Consider the following 22,635-nt stretch of genomic DNA (forward strand, 5'->3'; position numbering starts at 1 on the left):
GGTGGGTGTGTAAATAATCCAACTATCTGTGTGACCTGGCACTGGGGGTATTAATAATGCATTAATAATCAATTTAATGTTATCCTTTATTCAGCCCCAAAAGCACTGGCGGAACATTTGATTTGATGACATTTCATATTTTTCTAATGTAATCAAGCACAGGGGCATGCACACCCACACCCTTCTGGTGATCATAACGTTGGCAGCTGAATTTTGGCTGTAATCTATGTATGTTTTTATGCTGTTAGTGGGATCAGAGAGCAGGAGAGAAGAAGAAAATGAAAAAGGGGGGGGTCTAAAGGAAGAAGGCATGGTTTCTGATGGGGCGAGAGCCACCGAATCCCTCTCAGGCTAATCAGAGCTCATTTAGTAACCTGCTGGATCATCACACATGGCTTCACAGTCTAATGTGTACCTCTGCTCCATCTGCGTGTCCCGGACTAATCTGCCATGCTTTAACCTCACTCTACTCCTGGCTGCACATTCAAATATTTACCCGTACCGCTCACACGGTTATTCTCCTCTTGAACCAGTTCGGTAATGCAAACGGGCTTTGAAGACATACTTCTTCCCACAGTCCTCACTCACCTGTCCTGTTACCTTGTTAAATCTCAATTTCCATTCCTCTTTGAAATGCAATGGCAAAGTGAAACAAAAAACACATTTTTATGAACGAGCGCAAACTCAAATTAACCGAGGCAAATAAAGTCATGTTTCTTGCAGTACACACGATACCCGGGCCGACAATCTAAATGTCCCGCAGATTCCACACTGCTGGATAATGTACAAGCCTTCGTACGTAGTGTTGCTGCTCTGAAAGCCCATTAGGCCTGCTTAATGTGGCAGGCATTGCAGGCAGCTGCGCCGTACATGATGAAGTCCTGACACAGAGCTTTCATTTAGCACAGCACAAGCATCGGTGTGTGTGTGTGTGTGTGTGTGTTAATGTGCACCAGCGGTGAAACCGAGACCATAATGAACCCGCTTGTGGGACGTTTCGGTCCGTTAATGTGTGTGAGGTGTGTTCATTTATAAGTGTGTACATTAATGTAGGAATTTAGTTGAATGATTCTGTGTGTGTGACTACATCTGCACCACTCGTACCAGGTGACTGGTGGAATCTGTGCTCGTCACCCCTTTATTTACGCCTCTGCTCTCAGATCAGTTGCGTGCAAAGGCCATGGTCCTTGAGTGCCTTTTTCTCCTGAGCGCGTTATTATTTAGGGATTGGGGCTTTTCTTTTCTTTTTTAATAACGCATCTTCTCAACAAAGTGCTTTGGTCTGTCGGCTGTCCTGGGACGGTGGCAGTATATGAACGGCGGCTCATCTCGATGCAGAATTTTGCTTTCTATAATGCAGCAGCGGTAGGCAGTTATTTTCACAGAGAGCCACATGAAGAATTCACAATGCCTCTGCAAGCCAGATGCTTTTTTATGACCGCACCGGCAGTTATTTTGGATCTAAGTGTCGCTCAAAGTAAATAACATAATACTTGACCTGAAACCACATCCCATATTTAATTCTTGCACAGAGGGAGAGTAGACTTTCAGTCCCGCAAAACTACTATATTAAAATGATCATTTTAAAATTGCAACCTACTCACTAATTCATAAGAATTGATTCTCTGACAGTCTTGTGTATATTATCTCCCGAGGAGGCAATAAAGGGATACTGCTGCTAACCTTGCTACTGTACATGCTCTTGGCTTCTTGATGCTGTATGATTTGCTGAACAGCACATTGCCTTAATGTGTGTTTTGTAAACTTGAAGCTCTACACTTTTGTAGCTATCAGAATAGTGAACTTAAGCACCTGTAAGGTTGGGGCTCTGCTTTGCTCTTAGGTGATGCACCTGCAGCTGTTAAAATTCTTTATCATCAACCACTGTAATTAATTTGGGAAGTATCCTTAAGAATCACAAGATACACAATTACAACAAATTGTAGGTACAATTGCATGTTGCTTAGCTCAGTATAAGCTGCAGAATCATAGACAGACGAAGTAAACGACTTGTTTTAATTTCAGAAAAAACTGGTAATTCATATTTTCAAGTTGCTAATATATAGCATTGTGTTTTAAAGACTCCGAACATGTAAGCTATGTATGGGTTTATAAAGTAAATGCTCTCATTTTGTCTGAAAATGGCCTGAATATGTTTTATAATGTTTGTTGACTGCCATAAAGCTGAAATCCACAGCCCTAACTGACACTAATTGCTAATCTAGAGGCTTGTGAATACTGCAGCGTATCATTTTTTCTTTTAGCCCTTTAAAAAGCTGCAGTCAACCCTTTTTCTTCTCCCTCTCCTCCTCCTGTGTATGTTCTTTGCGTCTCTACCAAAGCAGCAACAGTTAGCGTTCCTCACTCATCTCATATCTCATTTGGCACTTATATTTTCATCCAATCTCTTGGCTTTCCCTCCCCTAACACCTCAGCGATTACTCCCTCTCTCAACCCCCCGCCCCCGCCCCCTCTCCCCCTTCACCCTGTTTGCTGGCCTTCCCTCCCTATTCCCTCTGCTGCTTCCATTTCCCACCTCCTGTTTCACCTCCTTCCCTTCTGCCCATTGCCTCACCCCTTTCTCTATCCAGCCTCCCTCCTCAAGTGTCACTCCCCTGGCTCTGCCTTACCCTCTGACTACTATCTGTTAATGGGGCACATCTCTTGTGGTTATCATTCCCTCCTTCCTCCTTCCCTTTTTTCCTTTCCTTTTCTCCCGTTTTACCCCCCCCCGTCTCTGTCTTCCGCTACCTTCTCGGCTCCCATCCCGCCGTTGGTGGTTGCTGTGCTCTTCAAAGCCCTTGGCTGAGAGCAGTAGATCACAGAGAGGCCTGTGTGAGTGAAAGGTTAATGGATGGCCTTTGAACACGTATTGGTAGTCGGGGGCGGGCGGGGGAGAGAAGGAGGGAGGGGCCGGGGCCCAGTGCCGGTGTGTTCTTTCAAACCTCCCTTTGAAGATGACGCACAGTGCTCTCATGTGTTTTTTGTGTATTCATTGGTTCAGTGTCAGTGTACCAGTGTGTGTGTGTGTGTGTGTGCCCATTTGGTTTGTGTGTTTGCGTTTGCTTGTAGTTGCGTGCAACGGGGTCATGTTTGTGTGTGTACATTGATTTGTGTACCGCAAACACGCTCCTACTTAAAGGAATGGTGCCAGTAATGCTGTTTGTGCCGCCGTGTGATAGCTGCCTCTTTTTCCTCTCAGGGCCTTGCTTCGTATCTTTGAGGCTTTGTAGCCGTGAAGGACTGTGTGTCCGTGATTGTGCGTCCGTGAAGGCCGCCTGTGTGCATGCGTCATGCATGTTGTGCGCATTCACTCCTAAGAAGGCACTTGAAATGCTGCACACTGTAGAAACCTACCGAGGAACCGATCGATCCGCTCATAAACATGCACAGAATAACGCACCCAGACACACACCCTGTCCACACACCCGAGCCTTTGGCTTAGTGCACACGGAGGTTAATTAAGTGTCTAATCCGGCGGCAGGGCCGGGCTTTGACACTCATCTTTCCTAACTGGTCTCTGGATGCGACTTGCGAATGCGCGCACGCATCTTCCCGACAGCAGTCCTCTCGCGCGGCATACGCACCCACCCAACCGCCCCACCTCCCCTCACTACTTCACACTGTATTTCTCACACCCACTCCTCTTTCTTATCACTTTATTTGCTTCAGTCTCCAACCACCTTCATAGCTTTCCTCTCCCTGCTTCTCTATTCTCCCTGTGTCCCGTGGCTCTTCCCCAGCATCCCCTGCAGTTTTACTCCACCACAATGTTTAAAAGAATCTAGGACTGACTGTCTGCTGGCCTCCCCCATGTGAATTGTGCTGGAAGCTGCGAACAGAATAGAGCTGTGTTGGGTCTGTAGCACGTCTCCCATCCCTGGGGATATGGAGGATATTTTACACCAATGCAGGTGGATCTTACTTTTTCGGCAGGAGGATTCTTATTTTGGGTTATGCTGCTTTCACCCCTCTGAGGCGCTTTTATCGCATAATTAGGCGCCAGGGCCAGAAATGTAGTTGTTCAACAGTATGAGCACGCAATGTCTCGCCTCCCTCCTCAAGTTTGTGTGTGTCCGTCTGTGTGTGTGTGTGTGTGTGTGTGTGTTTTGCTTCGTGTCTCAGTGGCTTTTTAACCGCCTATCTTGATCTCTGGTTTGCCTGCTAGTTCCCCCCCACAGCAAGGTTTGTCAAGGCTTGTATTAGGGTGTGTTTTTCGGGGGGGGGGGGGGGGGGGCACATTAAATTCTCTTATGGATGATGTAATGTTATGGGCTGTGCTGTAGTTAGGATGAGTTAGAAGGCTGCTGAGGGGAGAGGCTGTGTGTGCTGAGTGGGATCAGGGCAATAAGAGGTCTTCTCTCCCACAAATATGTCTGCTTCGCTCTTTTTATGTCGGTGACCTTTTGTGTCGTCATGTTCATCTTTGGCCAGCATCTGGTTTGATGGTTCCTACCCTTTTCTATTGTTACCATCCAGCCCATCTGAAACGCTCCGCCGTTCCATTTACCCATCCCTGTGTGTTAGCTCGACTCAACTCCATCTCGGAGGATGTGTGTCATTTGGCCACCGCTTTGTGTTCTGACCTTATACCAATAACGGTGACTCCCCATACAGTCGCCCCCATCTCATCTCCCCCATCTCATCTCCCCTGTCTCCTTCGCTTAGACGGGCAGAGGAGTCGTAGAGATAGCGTCGTAGCTTTGAGGCCAGCTTCACCCAACCCCATCAAATCACACACACACACACACACACACACACACACAGCCCCCACCCCCTGCTCCCTCATGTTAGGCCTTTAGGTTTGTCTCAGGATGTCACTTTGTCACAACTCCTCAGCTTGAAGGCTGCGGGGATGTGACGGTTGTGGCCGCATCGCCTCAGCTTGTCGGTGCTGGCAGGACATGCTCCAGCGAGTCATTACACTAACTAGCAGTGCCAAATGAGCCGGTAAGACGCAGCACTAAGCTGGTAATGTACTCGAGAAATCGGTCAGGTTAATTCGGTTATGGGTTATTGATAACTCTTAGTTCTGTCCGATAGCTGTTGAATTAGTTGATCCATTTGACACGATTACTAAGAACTGAACTTGAAACTTGTGAGGGAATTTTATATTTTGTCAAGAGCTGACTGAAAGGGCTTAATATAGATGTATTAAGTATACTTCAACTGTGATATTACAATACCATTTCTGGGCCTTGCCATTTCAAGTTAATTTAAAGGATGGGGATATGACAGGAATCCCTCGTTACCAGGAGCCTGCTTGGCGAGAAAATGATCTGGCACCGTGCTTCAGTGCAATGCTGATGGGTAACAGTAGGAGAAAACTGCTGGACAGAGACTTTGCTAAGAGTGGCTGATCACATTTTGGCCTCCAAAAGATGGTCCGCCATGCTTCTCTCACGTTTGCCTTAGGGCCACAGAGCACACACGTATGGTCTCTTATTGTGAGTCAATTGCAAAGCTGCTGAGGTCTCTGATTAGTGGCTAGCTGTGAGGCCAAATCTTACCACTCAATTATTTATGAGAAAACACCCAATAGAAAGTTCAAGGTCAGATTATGTTTAATTCAAAGGGATTTTATGCTGAAAGCACACCACTGACGACTGACATTTTTGCCATCATGTTTCAATGAAGGGAAATATATTTTGTATTTGTACTGTGAACTTTTCAGAATTTCCTCTCTAAGAGTAGTATTATTAAAATATTAAACCATTTTCTTTTAACCTCTCTCAAGTGCTGGTCACAACTCTTGGTTGCAGGTTATGTCTACTCATCTCCAAATGATGTTGAATCTCAGCAAATATTGGAGACTGTACAATGATGTTCTTGTCCGAGGGTCCAAACATCTATCCACCCTCAGGCTTTAATTACTGTGTCAGGATAACAAGTCAAATCGAATCAGTTCTCTCTCTTGCTCTTAATTTGTAAGGAGTTTCTATTATGAAGGCAACCGCTTTAGCCCCTCACACCAGCTGCCCTGGAGTGACACCAGGCCTCTCTCTCTCTCTCTCTCTCTCTCTCTCTCTCTCTCTGAGCCTGTGTGTGTGTGTGTGTGAGAGAAAAAGATTTGCACACAGTGCATATCCACTCATGTAATTATCAAATTGGCTCATAACTCTATCAGTATGGAAGATGATTGGTAACCATTTTTTGCGGTTGACAGGTATTAACAAAATGTTATATACCAGAGGAGATGAGTCATAGCCTTACAGTGGGGGATTAGATCCACCTATACATATGGCTGCTGCCGAGAAAGACACTCTATCATCTAGCTATTATGATTCTGACAGGCACGACTAAATGGCCACACGCACGTCTGTGTGTGTGGGCGTGTGTTGGCTAAAGAGACCCTGAAACCTTAATGGATTCCTGCAGAGTGAAGGACAATCGTAGCCCATGGCCAGTCCAAGCTTATCCTCTGCTCATCTCAGCTCAGCTCAGAGGCAGCCACGGCTCCACCTAGGCCTCAAGCCATCTGGCTGACACACAGACACACAGACACACACACTCTCTCTTTCTCACACACACACACTCAGGCAGAGAATCCCTGACGTTAAGCCCCATGCTTGTTTGTGTTCGCCATTCAAAAATCCCTTCGCAAAACGTAGTGTACATCCCTCTGAATTTACATGGCGAATTACACGTAAAACCTAGAACACGTCAAACAGTGAAGATGTAATATAATATAATATGACAAAAGGAAAGAATTGCAATTGTGCTGCTGGAAATAGGCTAAATATGGTGGTAACTGTTACCATGGAAGTGTACTATCTCAATAACAGTCGGTCCATAAAAAGAAATGCCTGGAAGGGAATGAAGTTCATGCATGGCACTGCGGGAAATTAGACTAGCGATTTTCTTTTTGTTCAATATTTACATTGTTGTGACTCAATATTTTTTTATATATATATAGCTATATATATATAGATATATCTATATATATGCCTCCTTGGCTGTTGAGGCTAAGAGTTGAGCCCTCCCCCCTAGGCTTCCTTCAATGGAATCACAGATGCCGGAAATTATTATAACATATTAGGTGTGTTTTTTCCTCTATGTATAACGTGTGGCGGTTTGATAGGGGCTAAGTGGAATGAGCGCGATCACTCCTGGTGGTCCGCTTCAATCTAATAGCTGGCCAGCTGTACGCCGCTCTGTACTTACACCACAGGGTAGTTAGGAGAACAAGACCACACACTGACACTTAGCATGGAAATCCCACTGTAGCACCAAGCTACTAGCTAATAGAAGTATGTGTGCGCTTATCGCCGGACACACTATCTTGTAGTAGTGTGTCCGGCTATGTGCTCATTTTTTCGGTGTGGGTTTTTGCATTAGTGTGTGGATTTGTGTTTCTGGCCTCGCCTGCTGTTTGTATCTCTGCACACTTTAATTAGTATGCAGTTTTTGCACCCAGGCCTTTGTGATTTGGCACTGGCACTGCATGCTGGCAAGGCATAAAAGATTTGAAGTCTATCTTTGCAAGTCATTCAGCTTTTAATGGCGTTAGTTACACAACCAAACTCAAGTCCCTGCTGCATAAATGTCTGGCATTTAGAAATATGAGAAAGTCAGATGGCAGTGAATCATGTAGCGCTCTGCTGCGGAGCATGTTGGGGATGACTGACATTGACATTGACCCAGATGGGCACTTCTCCTGAATGGACAGTGGCTGAAACCAAAGCAGTGCTAGCTCAGTGTCAGGGAGTGAAAACGGCCCCGCTCTGTGGGTTCCAGCACTAACAGAAGTGGGAGAGAGGGGCTGACTCAGTGCCCTTGTCTGCTGCTGAGCACGTCTGGCAGGGGGGGGGGGGGGGAATGCTGCGCAGTGAGAGCCTCAGTTCATAAAGAACCTCTAAATTTCAGGCGTGTTTATGTGGCGCGAGAACTGCTCCGTTTAGGCATAACATGTGTCACACCCTCCCGACGGACGATGGAAAGCAGAGCCCTCTCTGCCTTCAGGACAGCGGATAGCGCCTACCAGTCTCTGATACGGCAGTCATTTTCCCCAAAGAGGCTATGTCACTTCAGGACCACGGAGAGCACCTCTCACGGTTGCTGGCATAAGTCTCAGCACAGAGAAACAGTGGCTTTTCTTCAATACCACCAAATTGCTCGCCGCCAGATTACACGGGGTGCCGCCAATCGCAGCGCTGGCGCAGAGACAATCAACCCGTTCAGTCTCACATTCACGGGCAGAGAGTGACCAATTAACCTTACCGCCAGAGCATGACTTGGTGGAAGCCAGAGTACCCGGAGAGAACCCAGACGGACACAGGGGGAACATGCAAACTCCACACACCCACAGGCCGCTGGGTGGTTTTGAACCCAGGCGCGTCATGCTGTGAGGTGACAGTGGCAACCGCCACGCCATCGTGACTCTGTCTCTACTTCACTCTGTGTCCGTGGCCCTGTCTCCACCGGTGCTGGAATCGAAGCCAGCAGCCATTTTGTCATTTGTGTGTGTACGTGTGTGTGTGTGTGTGTACGTGTGTGTGTGTGTGTGTGTGTGTGTAGCTGAATAAATATGGATAGGTGTGCAGCAATGGCGAGAGCTGGGTGGACAACGAGTGTCTCTCTCAGAGCCTCTTTGCAGCCCTCTTTCATGCCTCTCAGCCTGGCTCAGCGATTAACCCTGAAAACCCCGCTCTCCCTGCTGACCCATCTCCACAAAGAGCCTCACTGCTTGCCACGGCAGTGCATTGACATGCACTCTCGTGTGGCTGATTAACAATAGCGACTGTGCACACCAGAGGTGAAGGTGTAGAGGGACACTAATTGTCTTTCTTTACCTCCCCTACACAGACGTCCACTCTTGTTTAGAGTGAATGCTAAGGCGCTGCTCTGACGGCTCCACCGAGGCGGTGGAGTAGACTGGGAGGGGGGCGTGCAGAGACACGCAGTTCTTCTCGGTGGGATAAGCGGATGCCTGGCTGTGTGTAGGAGTTTGTTAACGTTTGAAACTCTCACAGTTTGTTTCACAAGTGGTAAAATATCTTATCGGAGAGAGCCCGTCCGGTTGCAAATTCATCGTGCGATCATGTGATCATGCGGTGTTCCAATGAGAAAGCCAGATTCCGAGGCTGTGCATCAGCGGTTGTGAAACATAACTGCTCAGAGAAAGCGAGTCGATAATAGCTCATTTGTGTTTTACATGAGGACAATGGGAACCACTTTCATCCCACCTGCTCTTGTCAAATGCAACACATCATATTTACAATGTGGTCGAGTAATAAAGTGCCTCCTAAAAGTATTAAGCTTCATTGAATTATCAATAACTTTGCCTCTCTCCCTCTTTCCACTCCAGCTCTGAGCCGGTCAATGATGCCCTTCGGCTTGATGCGCCGAGAGCTGGCGTGTGAAGGCTACCCGATCGAGCTGCGCTGCCCTGGAAGTGATGTCATCATGATTGAGACGGCCAACTACGGCCGCACCGACGACAAGATCTGTGACGCAGACCCCTTCCAGATGGAGAATGTGCAGTGCTACCTGCCCGACGCCTTCAAGATAATGTCCCAGAGGTGACTATTGATCTGCTCCGTGTGCTTGTGCAGTCAGAGCCATGTGATTGGCCAAATGGAAACAACATAATTCCCCCAGGATTTGCTGCTTTTTCTCCCGAGGTGTCGACGTATTTTGTGAAATACTGGACTCAGCATCCCAGCGTCCCTCTTTGGAGGCCTGTGGTGGTTTATATTGGTGTGCGTCTTGATGTGGATGTGTACGTTCAGAATAGTCGCAAGAGGGTTTGTTGTGCTTCATGCAGCTGCTCACTGTGTTTGCCCTCAGCATTTGCTTCATCCAAGCTCAGATCAATGGCTGCCCCTCTTCCAGCTATCCATCACGCAAGTAATAGAGGCAGGGGGTTCTAGCGTTGACAGGGAGCAAGGAAGGAAGGGAAGTGGCAGAGGGGAGGAGTCGAGCATTGAGGGGGTGAAGGTGGAAGAGAGAGTGCTGTAAATGAAGGGATGATGGAGTGAGTTCAGCAGAGATTTTTGAAATGAAGGGAGTAAGAGAGACTGTGCAGGAGAGAAATGCTAAAAGCTTGATAGGGAAGGATTTTCCTCATGTTTGTGTGTGTGCATCTTTTCATCTGGGAGTTTCTCTGGGTGTTTAAACGTGAAAAGCCGTGCAGCGGTGCAGCCTCGATATAGGTCTCACGTGCTTATGAATGTTTTCCTTGTCTGTGTGAGGATGGAGTATTTGACTTAGCCCCTTGCGTCCTTCCCTCTTCTCTCACCTCTAATTGCTCTCACTCACATCCCCCAGGAGAAGGGCCTCTTACGTCACCCGCCCTCTCCCTGGCTCTCTCCCCCTCTCCTTCTCTATCCTTCATCCCTCTCTCCCTCACTCCCTCGCTCCCTCTATGTTTCCCACCTCCCCTCGGCTGGTGCAGCTGTCACATGATCTAGTCTAGTGTGAAATTACTCCCTTCCCTACCGTTCTGCACGTCTTTCAGAGCCTGAAGAGGTTCTTTTTTTTCTGCACTCGCTCCTCTTCGTCTTTCTTTCAATGGCACTCGTCATTTTGTATTTTTTATACGGCATCACTTACTTCCTCCAATCTCTCTCTCTTTCTCCCTCCCCCCCCCCCCCCCCCCCCGTCTGTCTGCCCTCACAGGTGTAATAACCGCACCCAGTGTGTGGTGGTAGCGGGGTCCGATGTGTTCCCAGACCCCTGCCCAGGGACCTACAAGTATCTGGAGATCCAGTATGAGTGCGTCCCCTACAGTGAGTACTGAGACCCTGCCACCCCCCCCCCCCCCCCCCCCCCCCACCTCCCCAACACCCTCACTCCAGCCATCACCTCTACCATCCCCCCCTTCCGCCACAACCAGAGCCTCCTACCCCCTTTTTCAACCGCCCCAATCCTTACAATCCTTACACCTACACGTGCACACAGGCTTTTTTTTTTTTCCACACGTGCAAAACAGAACACGATCTCGACGGCCATCCTCACCCGCTTTCAGTCTCTCCAGCTGTCTCTCTCTCTCTCTCTCTCTCCCCATCTCTCTCTTCTTCCTCCCTCACACACTTACAATGCACGGACACGCACGCACCGAGCGCTAAAACCTTTTTTCCTCAACGACAGAGCAACGCAACAGTGGCTGAGAGGGATTTTCACGTGGGGGAAGGAAACACGGGGTCTGATAAGCACTTCACTCGGACCCACTGCAGACGCGGTTTCAGCCCTTGCCGGGGATCACAACGGTGTAACGCACACTCACACATTGATTGACCCAGGGGCCCACAACTGAGTTTATCAGGTGCCAAACACCTTTGCTGTCCCTCTGATTTCCAATAAAAATTAAAATTAGGCGCTGTGAGACTGGGAGGCAGGGGGCGTCGCGCTTGTGCTGCAATAGGAACGTTAACACAAACAGAAAAAGGGCTTATTTTAGACCACATGACCTGGAGCGCCACACATTTTAATGTCCCCATGGTAACGGCTGACTTATACTCGGCACTGTGGCGAGTCTACCTCGCGCTTGTAAAAAGGGGGGACACACGGCTGCTCTCATTCTTCTTCCCCTGATCAGACGCGCACACACGGACCGAAGCACGCTCACGCAGCCGAGGCAGCAGAGTCACAAAGAATCATATGGCGCTGTGCTGATTCTCGTCCATGTGAAAATCTCTGCTCAGTTCCCCCCCCCCATTATTACTCTCAGCATTGATCTCCCCCCCCCCCCCCCCGTCCCCCGCTCCCCTCTCACTGTGCAGGATCACCTGGTTGGAGGGGAGGGGCAGACAGAAGCAGAATTGGAAGGGAAAGGGGTGCAAGGACGATTGAGGGTGTTTGGGTGGTGGGAATAATGCAAGATACGGGTCTTTGTGGAGCGAGGGGGGGGGGCTGTTTGATTGATTACGTTGGGGATATGGGGTGATTCTCTCTGCTCTTTCCTCAGGCGCGGATGCCGTGGCGAGCCACCGGTTCAGAGTTGTCGCAGAGGCGCTAACCTTTATTCTCTTCTTCTTCTGCTCCATCTTGTTTCTGCTCACTGAGGTCTCTCAGTCAATATCACCACTTTTCCTCTCTTTCTATATTCTGCTTATCTGTATTTCACCTCCCGCCTACACGTTGAGGTCTTTAATCTTCAGCCGCCACCACAAATGATCTCATTCTTCTTCTATTGTGCTCTGTTTATCTAACTCGCAACATTATATTCTCATTCTTTTCAGTCTTGCACTTTCTCTGTCTTTATTTTTCTTTTACAGGTGGGACAAATATTCAAATGTCCAACCATCCAGCTCGGATGGAGAAGCTCAGAGAGACTTCCAAGCACCTCTTTCAATCTTTGACCTTCCTCTGCTCTGTGCTTTTGTGGACTTGGTTTTACCTTTTGGGAGTCTTTGTTGAGTCAGATTGCAGCCACAGTCACAGATGAGAAGTCAGCTGAGTTGTCTTTCCATTGGGAATTATTCTTTACTGTGGACGTAAGTGGCAGCAAGTGTTCGTCTCAAGTCTAATCTGCCCTCTACACCTGTCTCTGAGTCAATGTTAGTTGCAGTCAGACTGACCCTCTCCAAGCTCCCCTCAGGTTGTTAGACCAGTTGTTGTCTGTAGCCTGGTGTCCTGTCATGGAGGTTGTCCCTGCCTTCTCCCCTCGTGCATTTTAACCTTATTTTCTCCCCCCTCCTGACTGCACGAGGGAGCCTTTTCTCTCTCTCTGCGAGGCAATCAAAGGGATGGTTAAATAGCTGCTGACTTGCATTTTTCCCCACCCTGTTTAAAAAGAAAACCCCATTTATGATTGAGGTGCTTTGCTGCTTAGAAAATTGAACGCTGATCCCTCCATGATGAAAAGTCCTGCCTGTCCGAGGTGACAAAGAAGAGCCAATTACCCATGTCAGCTGCCACTCTCCTCCCAAGCAACTCACTCACTCACACTCACACACCCACGACTAGAAAACAAGTGCCCACACACCAGAGGGCACACAGCTCGTACCACGCGTTTGTTCCCATTTCACAAAGTAAGTACGACTCGACACGTTGAGACTCGGAGCTGAAACCGTCCTGTCCCAAAACCTAGTCACCGCCGCACCGCACGCCTCTCCACTCGGCCACTTTTAATTACCAGGAGAGGGGGGGGTGGGGGGGGCGCGTAGCTCTTTTCAGTTCTGCCTCAGCAGAGATTTGTCAAGATTAATTGAATTTGCTGCTACTAATCGCTCTGGTAATGCCCCATCGTTCACGTCTGGCTGGGAACGCCGGGCCCTCTGGCATCACCCAAGGCCGCCGCATGTTTTTCATCGGTGGTCTCGACAAAAAAAAAAAAAAAAGAAAAAAAAAGGTGAACAAAAGAGAGATGATGTGTTGAGGTTGCGTGTCACAGCAGCCGAGATGGTGTGCGGCCACGTTGATGATGTCTGCGTGTGATGTTGACTCCTGACAGGGTCCTCTGTGTGCGTGTCACCATGTTACCAGTCACCTGAAACGGAGAGGTGACAGCCAGAGCCGAGTTGACACACACACACACACACACACACACACACTCACATGTCTTTCAGCTGAGCTCCAAAACGGGTCCTGAGCGCGGGTGTTTGTTGCAGTGCGTGGGATTGCCTTGGCAAAATACAACATCCGCCAACAAGTCAAATCATATCTCATCGAGCCAAAAAAGCCCTGCGAGGCCTCCGCGTCACAAAGCATTGTTTTTTGCCAGGCGGAACAGAGCAAGACAAAACGGCTCAACACAACTCTCATTTTGCACTGTCACAGCCGGCTGTAGACTCCCGGGTTACATTAAGACATCACAGATCCACGGCGTGCGTTTCACTGCAGCGGAGACCCTCCAACCGCAGTCTCAGCACAGATGTACACTGAGTCAAAGGAAATCCACCCGGCGAGAGAACTCCACCTGCCCCAGCCGCCAAACCAGCCACCCCCCCCCCCCCCCCCCCCCCTTCTCCCGCTCCGGGACACAGCACTACATCATTATTGACTCCTTAACGCTTTCCACTCGGGCCTGCACGCGCTGGCCGCGCCGGAGCCATTAGACTTCGAGTTGTGTCCTCTGCTACTTTATCAGCTGCGATTCCTCTTGCTGATATGCACAGTGCAGGTAGCTTAAGAGCTGCCAGTACGAGCGCCTACCGAGGTGATACAGAGGAGATTCCCCAGAGGTAAATCCATATCCTGCACTTTATACATCCATTTCTCTTCATGAAATTGATTCTTCCCCCCCCCCCCCCACAAATGTATTCAGCGCTGCCTATTCTTTATGAGACGACGCCTTCTGGACACTAAGCCGCTGTAAATTATGGTTGACATGTTGGGAAGAGTTTGTCAGTGGAAGGAATAATGGCGTTGTAATGTGACAAGTTCTCAGCGGGAGAAAAATAAACTCTCCTATTAAAATGTTTAGAGGCACGTTCAGACGTGGGGCTCAGAAATGTTTGGCAAATGGGAACTAGGCTGATTTGCTCAGCAGCGGGAAGGAAAGCGATGATTCTTCACCGCGACAATTTTAAAGTGAGAAAAGGACAAAGGGGAAGGAAGAAGACGGAGGATGCTCGAAAGGACACACTTTCTAAACACTGCAAGAGACAGACAAGGCTCAGGATGTTTTGCAATACAACAACGTGTGTGTGTGTGTGTGTGTGTTTCTAGCTGTACTCATTAGTGTGGGAGTAATTGATAGGGTTGTAGAGAGCGCTGAGCGGAGTGATTAAGGGGAGGGAGGGCAGTGGTTTATTTCTCAAAAGGGCCCTGAAAAAGAAATGCTGAATGAATCAGACAAACAACCACGGTGGCCTTAAACTAACCTCCTGCTCACCGAGAGGACAGTTTGATGAGTCTCTTTTCTCTGTGTGTGTCCTTATACGCTATATGTGTTGATCTTGTGTGTGCGCTTAGTGTCTATTTTTCAGGTCAACCCAGAGCCGAAGATCTTCGTCAACAGTCTTCCATCGATATTCTTCTTCTTCCTTTTCTGCTTCAGGACATTTTCTTTCTCTCATTCATGTTTTTCTCCCTTTTTCTCTCTATAAGTCACGGCTGTGCATCACACGTTTTCTCCTGTTCAGGGAAACATTTTTGAAGTTTCAGTAAACACTTAGCATGAAGTGGACATGCTCTGCTGTCAGTAGATGAGTTGGTGAAAAGCACCATATGTTCACGAGATCCGCTTAATCCCGAATCCCCGACCGCGTCCACCCGCAGTTGTTTTAGCGAGGATGAAAGGAGGGCGCTCTCTGATCGGTGCCGCCGTTCCCTGATCTCAGAGCTAATGATTGCACTCGCAGTTGGTGGCGAGGATTTAATGCTTTCTTGCCCCCTGCCCCGGCTTCACAGGACTCTCATCCCTAGCTTTGCCATGTTTACTCCCCTTCGCCGAAAAATAGGCGACCGTCTAGTTTGATCTTGGCACAGGATGATAAGCGACCAGTGGTGCTGCTTATACCGACGCTGCGTCTGTTGTATCGCTGGCAAGATGTAAGGCCACCCCCCCCCCCTGTCCCCGCTAACGCTCCCCTCTCTTTACATGGCTCTCATGCTCCTCTATTTCTCTCCCCCCCCCCTCCACACAGACACTTTATTCATTCTTTGCGGATAACTCTGCGAGGTGTCGTGACAATTTCATCGGGCTCCCCGGGGGACATCAGTCATCCCTCTACACACACATGCCAATCACGCCCGCAGCAGGGGCGCGCGCCGCCTGTCGGGACGATCCACTCGCCCACCGCTGGCGCCTTCGGCGGACACACGGGTGAACGGCGGCGCGTGCCGTTTTACGTGAGAGGCGTGAGGGGCTGAGATCCTCGGCGGACCTCCCCTCAGGAGGCGACTCCGTGGGTGGGGGGGGGGGGGAGCCGTGCCTCATACCTGCCGGTGAGGCCCATCTCTGTGACTCCACGCACCAACCTTATTGATTTGCGTGTGAGGAGCTCGCTCTAGACAATGCTCTCTCGTCTCTCTTTGTCTCCCCCCTGGTACCCCCTCCCAGACCGTGTCCGTTAGATCCTCTGTGGGTTTCTGAGGCGTTCCACACCGTCAAGCGGCCTCTTACCCCTGTTGTTTGTTCTCTTTTTTCTTTGATGAGCCAGCATCGGTCAGGCAGACCCGCAGCTCCCCATTGATTAGACTGTCGATGGGTCGTGTTTTCGCTGCCTTCTATATCTGCTTCCTTTAGACCAAGGGGCGCTCTATTGTAAACCCAGACTGTACTTCGAGAGGGAGGGGTTCAGACATCCCCATCTTCACCTTTCCATCTACCATCCCCTCATCTCTTTTTCTCAACTTTTCCCATTATTTGCTCCCACAGCTGAAGAGGACCACAACGCAAAGAGGCTCGCCCTCGGTTTCTCTCTCCAATAGGTTCCTGAAGCGGCACTTTCCGGCCATAAGGGAAAGTGGGATGTGGCAATAAGAGGGCTGGAGGTGGGGTCGAGAGTGTGTGGTTGGGGGAGGATTGTGATGTTGGGGGATTATTAATAAATCTGAAATGGTAATGGTTTTAAACCCAGGTCAGGCCATTTCCCCTCCTCATTTTCCATTTGAGCCATCCTTTCTCTGAGTAGCCAACCATAACAGAGATAACTTGCTTTAAAAAGAGACAGAGTAAGAAAGAGAAAGGACAGCGTTTTATTTAATCTAAATTTTCTCTTTTTTCCTGCACCTGTTTCGTTCTCTTCACTTTCCCTCTCTCTCTTCTTCACTGTCTTCCTCTTTTATCTTTCTATCTCCTTCTTTCTCCTTTTTCCGATGCTTGAATAGAAGTGGATCAAAAAGGTAAAGACCACAATGAACATAACAACCACAGCTCGCCCCTTCCTCCCTTCTCCTCCTCCCTTTTCTCCCTTCCTCCTCCCATACCCCCCCCCCCCCTAACCCAGCACCTTGTGTTGTGGTCATGTTTGATGTTGATTTCCCTCCCTTTTCTCTCTTGATCCCTAATCGCCTCCCCTGCCCTCGTCTTTCTATCTCTCTTTAAACTATAACCAAAACTCTAAAATCCTTCTAGATTTCCTCCTTGGTTCTGATGACACCAGCCTGACCTGCACTCATGCACGCAGACACACACACTTGCACACAGACTCACAAAAGAGCACCATGATGATGGGGGCGGGGGGGCGGTACAGTGTTTATGAGAGATAAACGAGAGATTAGCGTCATTCCTTTCCTGCACCAAGTGCATCTCAGCCTAAATGTACACACCACATGCATTCTCATCATCTTACGGATGGCAAATGTCTCCCTTTCTTTTCCATGTCTTTCCAAAACTATCACACACTGTTGCCTCACATACTCCTAATAATTCACATTTCTCATTATCTGTCGGCTCATTTCGCTCTTGCGATTTATTTGCCCTTCCAGATCTAAGATCTCTCTCTTATTACCCAGCTGCTCCTTTTCTCTGCATTGTACCTCCTCACCTTTTTTGGGGGCTTTCTCGGATAACTCAGTAACTGGCCAAATTGTCTCTCAGTTTCATTTCACAGTATCCCATTTCCAGGTGCTTCGGTGTCCTCCTTCTCTCATTCTGTCTTTCTCTTTCTTTTTCAATGAATCACACTTCCATCTAACTCCTTTTCTCTTTGCTTCTTATTTGTCTCAGTTTCTCATCCTCTTCTCTTGTTCCCTTTCTCTCGCCATCCTCTGATTGGTTTATCTCTCAGATCACATCTGGCCATCACAAGCAGCTGCAGGCTCTTTTGAGCATCTCTTACACTCCTCTTCCTCCTCCTTCTCTCTTCTCCTTCTGTTTGTCTCTGCTCTCTTTATTGCAAATGCACTGTGAACTTGTGTGACACCCCCCTCCCCCCCCCCTTCATACCCCATCCACATCAGTCAATCCCTCCTGGTTCCATGCGTGTTCAATGAGGCTCCAGAGGGGGAGGAGAGAGGAGGCAATGGGGGAGGGACGGGGAGGTGTATCCCCTGCAGGGGAGTGCTCCAGCTTCTCGTAATGCCCAATCGGATACAGCAGGGCCTCGCCACCAGGTCTCCTGAAGAGTCCCAATCAGCATGGCACCTCAATCACTAGCTTCTAAAAGAGGAGAGATAGAGCTGACCCACAGCCAAGGTCACCGTGGGAGAAGTGGCCATCAGGGCCAGAGCCCCAATGAGCCTTAAGTCCCTCTCTCAGGTCTTCACCCTCCCTTCAACTCTCTCTGATCCCCCCCCCCCCCCCCCCCTCCCTACTTACATCTGTCTCAGCCTCAGCCATTTCCCTGTCTGGCCCCATCCATATGTCGGAGGAATTAACTCTTATAGAGGTTGCCATTGATGGCTTATGGTCCCCCTTTGTCTGTTGTCGTGTCCATTTTCATTAACATTTTCCCCCCACCGCTAGCAGCCATTTTAGCTCACTCTTCCTTTGTGGGATAGCAAGTAACAAAACGCCCTCCTCCTCCTGCCGCCACCTCACCCGACTAGTTATTTTTATTTACTACTGTCCCTCACACTAACACTGAGATGAAAACCCCTCTCCTCTGTCTGTTGTTGTTACTCCATCCCTCCACTGCTGGCTATATACATATTTCCCCCCTATGTTTATGGCTGAATTAACATTCCAGACCTGTGTCTTGTCTGTGTCTGTCAGAATGATTCTCACTGATTGATTAGCTGCTCGGCAGATTTTGGATTTGGGACGACGTGCACCGCGCGATGGCGATGACGTCACATGCAGGAGATCCTGTTCAATGAACGTCCAACACTCTGTCAACCTGCCGACTGTTGGGCTATTTTAAGACAATGTCGGCGTCAGCCGCCTGCCTTCCTCCCATCGCTCCTTCTGTCCCCTTTCTCACCGTTTTTGCTGACAGTCTAGCACAGTGCACTACCCACATCATTACAGTATTCCATTCATCACTGCTGACAGGACCAAACTAGTGCCCGCTAAATTTTCTCACCTCGAAGTCTGTTTGCTTCTAAAGTAACAGGCGGCGACGCAGGAACCCACGCGGCGGCTCGCTACCTGTGACATTTTTTGAAAAGTGAGAGGGAACGAGTGACAAACCGTGTGACAGGAAAACACAGACAGAGATCTCTCTCCTTGCACATGGAAGGGAGAGCAGCCTCAAATGGAGACGATGAGTCAGGCGGCATCGCCTCATTAGGGATGACCCACCACACACAAGCGCAGTCATGTGACCGAGGCGGTGCAGACACCCCGTGCAGTGGCACAGGGAGATAGGGAGGAGTGCTGGTGGGGATTGACTGTACGTGCAGAAGTCGGTGCATTGTTCGAACAGAAGAACACGGGGTGGGGGGGGGGGGGGGGGTGGTGGAGGCAGCTGGTCATGAATATGAATCCCAGCTACTGGCTTCAGGGCCTTTATGGAGAGACTTTTGGAGGCCTGATTCAGAGATGGGAGGAAGGGCAGTAGTCAGTAGTCCATATTTTACACCACACCCTACCCCTCCTCCCCCATTGCCCCCCATGTCCTTTACTGTATCCGCAGCCATGTCAAAACCAACTTTCCTGTCACTCAGAGTCACAGTCCCTCCAACGCAGATAAGACTTTGCTTTCAATGGGCGTTATTTCGAGCTGTTTCGGGCTTTTGGTCTCAGTGAAGGTTATTCTCAGGGGAGAATGTTTGGGTTGATAAAGGTGCCAGTTTGACACCTGCCTCTTCCACTGTCTCGACAGTGTGTGTGTGTGTGTGTGTGTGTGTGTGTGTCTATGTGCATTGTCAGAGAGTTTGTGTGCGTCCTAAGGGAGTATGTCTGTACGTCTTTGCACGGCTGTTTGTTCTGTATTGTGTTTTTACTCCCATGACTTGACCCCCTTGTAGTCTAAAAGGAAGCGGAAACACAATGGGAACTCCTTCCGTTTCCTTTATTTCTTTCTTCTCTCTCTCTCTCTCTCTCTCTCACAATTGTTCAACCCTAACACTCCTAATTCTCATTTCACAGGAAATAACCTATTTACTCTTTCTTACTCATTCCTCTCTCTCTTCTTGTTTGCACACACAGAACAAGCTCACATCCTTCACCCTTTCCTTTTATCTCTATACCTCTACACACACACACACACACACACACACACACACACACACACACGCAGCCACGGCTACAAACACTAATGGGCTGGATGAATGGATATCAACATACGGTCAGGAGACCAACTGCACACTCATGCACACACACTAACCCTTAAAGCCCATTAACTGTCCAGCATCGACGCCATGCTCTACTCTGCCCCCTGCTGCCTGCACGCTGCACCCGCCAGTAACAGGTGTGGGATTCAATTAGAGCAGCATGTTCTCAGCAGTCAGTCCTGTGAGCAGGCCATGACTGTGAACTGGGCAGAGGCTCGGGCCAAAAGAGCTCTCACATCCCTGTACCAAAGAAAAAAAAACAATTAAAAAAAAAGCACAAACAACCACGTCAACACCACTTTAGAATCAGCTGCCAACCATTGGCAGGGGGTATTTAGATCATCAAAGTCTTATATTAACCATCAGCATGCCGCTGTCATACGAAACATAAAAACACCACGGATTGCAGGAGACAACCAAAGTGAAAAGGCTAAATTTAGCCTGAAGCTGTCAGCCCTCACTGTCAGCGCTCAAAAATTACAGCAAAACGGGGGAGATATTTACTGTCATTTTCTGAAAAGTACCGGCGCTTTAATCATTTGCAGCCTCATATTGACAAGTAACAGCTGACCTGTGCCTGGGAAAGGGATTATGGAGATAAATGGTCCACTGTTACAGCATTATTTCCCTGTATGTATGGCAGTAATTGGCATGCTAGAGTCTGATAGCTACAGCCTGGGTTTTAATCCCTGATAAGGTAAATTTCATTTGCCATCTGGCTAGTTTGTGAGGTTAAGAAGTGTTATGAATATGCTGCCTAGTCACTTCAATTACTGCAATCGCTACGCACACCAACGTTTGAATTAATCTATTAATCTAACTATCTCACATGATCCCAGATGGCTCTTACTCCAGCTAACCTGCTCTAGCCAGACAAGGATAATGCCTAATCTCAAGATGTATGCCTAATGTCTAATGCCTTTTTGCCTAAATCCTCATTCACACTGTGTTCATAATAGTCTTAATAGTCGTACTAGAATCACTACTCTTAGGGTTTGGCTGCTTCCTTCCACTATAATCGCCCTTCACGGTTAGCAGGGAAGAGAGAACGAGGCACAGTGGAGGAGAGGCAGAAAGAGCCCCCCCCCCCCCAGCCTGCTCTCCCCTAGGCAGGGTTTGCAGGGTGTGAAGCGTGGCCACTGTTTGGCCTGTGTGTGTGTGTATGTATGTATGTGCGTGCGTGTGTGTGTGTGTCTGTGCAGCCCGGAGGCCGCTCCATGGGCTCCTTTAACAGCGGGGCCCACCCAACGGCCGGCTCGTTAGAATAGCCCAGGCGTGCTGAGCCAGCAGGGTCGGTACGGGAGGGGAGAGGCACAGAGGAACACGGATTAGGAGCAGGAGCAGCAGGAGGAGGCCACAGAAGGTTGGTCTGTGCTGTGCCGCAGTGTTGTTGTAATGATGAGCCAGTTAGAGTGCGGACTGCTACCATTTTAGGACAGGCCTGAAGGGGTTAGGTGCAATTATATTTTTGTTATAGTGACAACCAGTTGTTGCAGACTGTAGTTTGTTCTTGGCCTCTTTACTACATGATATAGCCACATTATGTCTCTTTGTCTAAGACTATTATCATTGCGTATTAAAATAATATACCTAAGTATATTTACAGAATTGCATCAATTGATCAATTATATTTAGCATAAAAAGGTCAGCCATCAGTGAAGTAGCATAAGCACAGTGTGAAAGTTATCCCTTGGTGTACTGTACTCAGGACTGATCTTCAATTTATATTTATGGTATCTTAGAAGGATTTTTAACTAATGATACTGAAGTTAACACCAATAAGTTAAGATTTAAAATGAAGGATGGTCTGTATTCATTTTGGGATGATTCCAGCAGAATGGGGAAAAAGGTTAGCTGAGAGCTCATGCGCCCTGTATCCTGGAAGCAGATCAGCTGGAATGGTGGCATCCACATGAATAGTTACGTTTCTTTGGTTGGACGTGCATTCTTGCGACTGCAGAGAAACAGCCGGCATGGTTGTGTTTCTTTGTCCTTTATTCTACCTTGAGGCAAAGTGTTCCCGGCTTTGTTTATGGGTCACCTACCTGCATGTTGTTTATTTTTCTATTTCCAGTAGCATTGTACTTTGGAGGCAGTGTTACACCTCACCCTTTACAGCCGCTATGTAAAATGCTTTGGAGCACAGTGCTAACTTCCGTTTGTTTTGTCTTTTGCAGCTGTGTTCATACTGTTCGGCTTTTTGTGAAAGTGACAGATTTAACCATTACTCCCACCAATATTTCATGTCCACATTTGTCAAGCAAACACTTCAGGCATCCATGTTTTTTTGGGAGCATTTTGGGTCGACAATGGAGCGTGACAAGCCTCCTCCCCGTGAAGAGTTTGACTTCAGACTGTTTGTTTTTGCCTGAGCTCGATTCGATGCCTGTTTGGCTGCCGGCCTCAATCCCCGTTGGACCCCCTCAGACCGAACAGGCTGATTCCTAAGTGGCCCCAGCACCACAGATCACCAGCCACTAACAACAACAGCACGACGGGCAGCGGAAAGAGAAAGCTGGCTTTCCAAAAAGCCTGAAGCTGCTCCATCTCTCCATTGTGATTCTCCTCCTGCTCCAGACTCCATGC

General features: G+C 48.6%; 1 protein-coding gene across 4 annotated transcripts in view; it reads left to right on the top strand.

Annotated features, from left to right (window-relative positions):
- The window catches only part of adgrl1a (adhesion G protein-coupled receptor L1a), an 81,044-nt gene that overhangs the window by 36,642 nt on the left and 21,767 nt on the right, over nucleotides 1-22,635 (top strand). For 2 of the 4 annotated variants that reach the window (XM_037475574.2, XM_062565945.1), the window contains exons 3-5: nucleotides 9,308-9,521; nucleotides 10,621-10,730; nucleotides 16,720-16,734. In XM_037475574.2, coding sequence (XP_037331471.2) covers nucleotides 9,308-9,521; nucleotides 10,621-10,730; nucleotides 16,720-16,734 — 339 coding nt within the window. Of the gene's footprint in view, nucleotides 1-9,307; nucleotides 9,522-10,620; nucleotides 10,731-16,719; nucleotides 16,735-19,254; nucleotides 21,413-22,635 lie in introns of those variants that run through there. The other 2 variants (XM_037475576.2, XM_062565944.1) reach the window with 2 other exon arrangements.

Source organism: Pungitius pungitius, chromosome 12, assembly GCF_949316345.1.
Source record: "Pungitius pungitius chromosome 12, fPunPun2.1, whole genome shotgun sequence".
Lineage (NCBI taxonomy): Eukaryota > Metazoa > Chordata > Actinopteri > Perciformes > Gasterosteidae > Pungitius > Pungitius pungitius.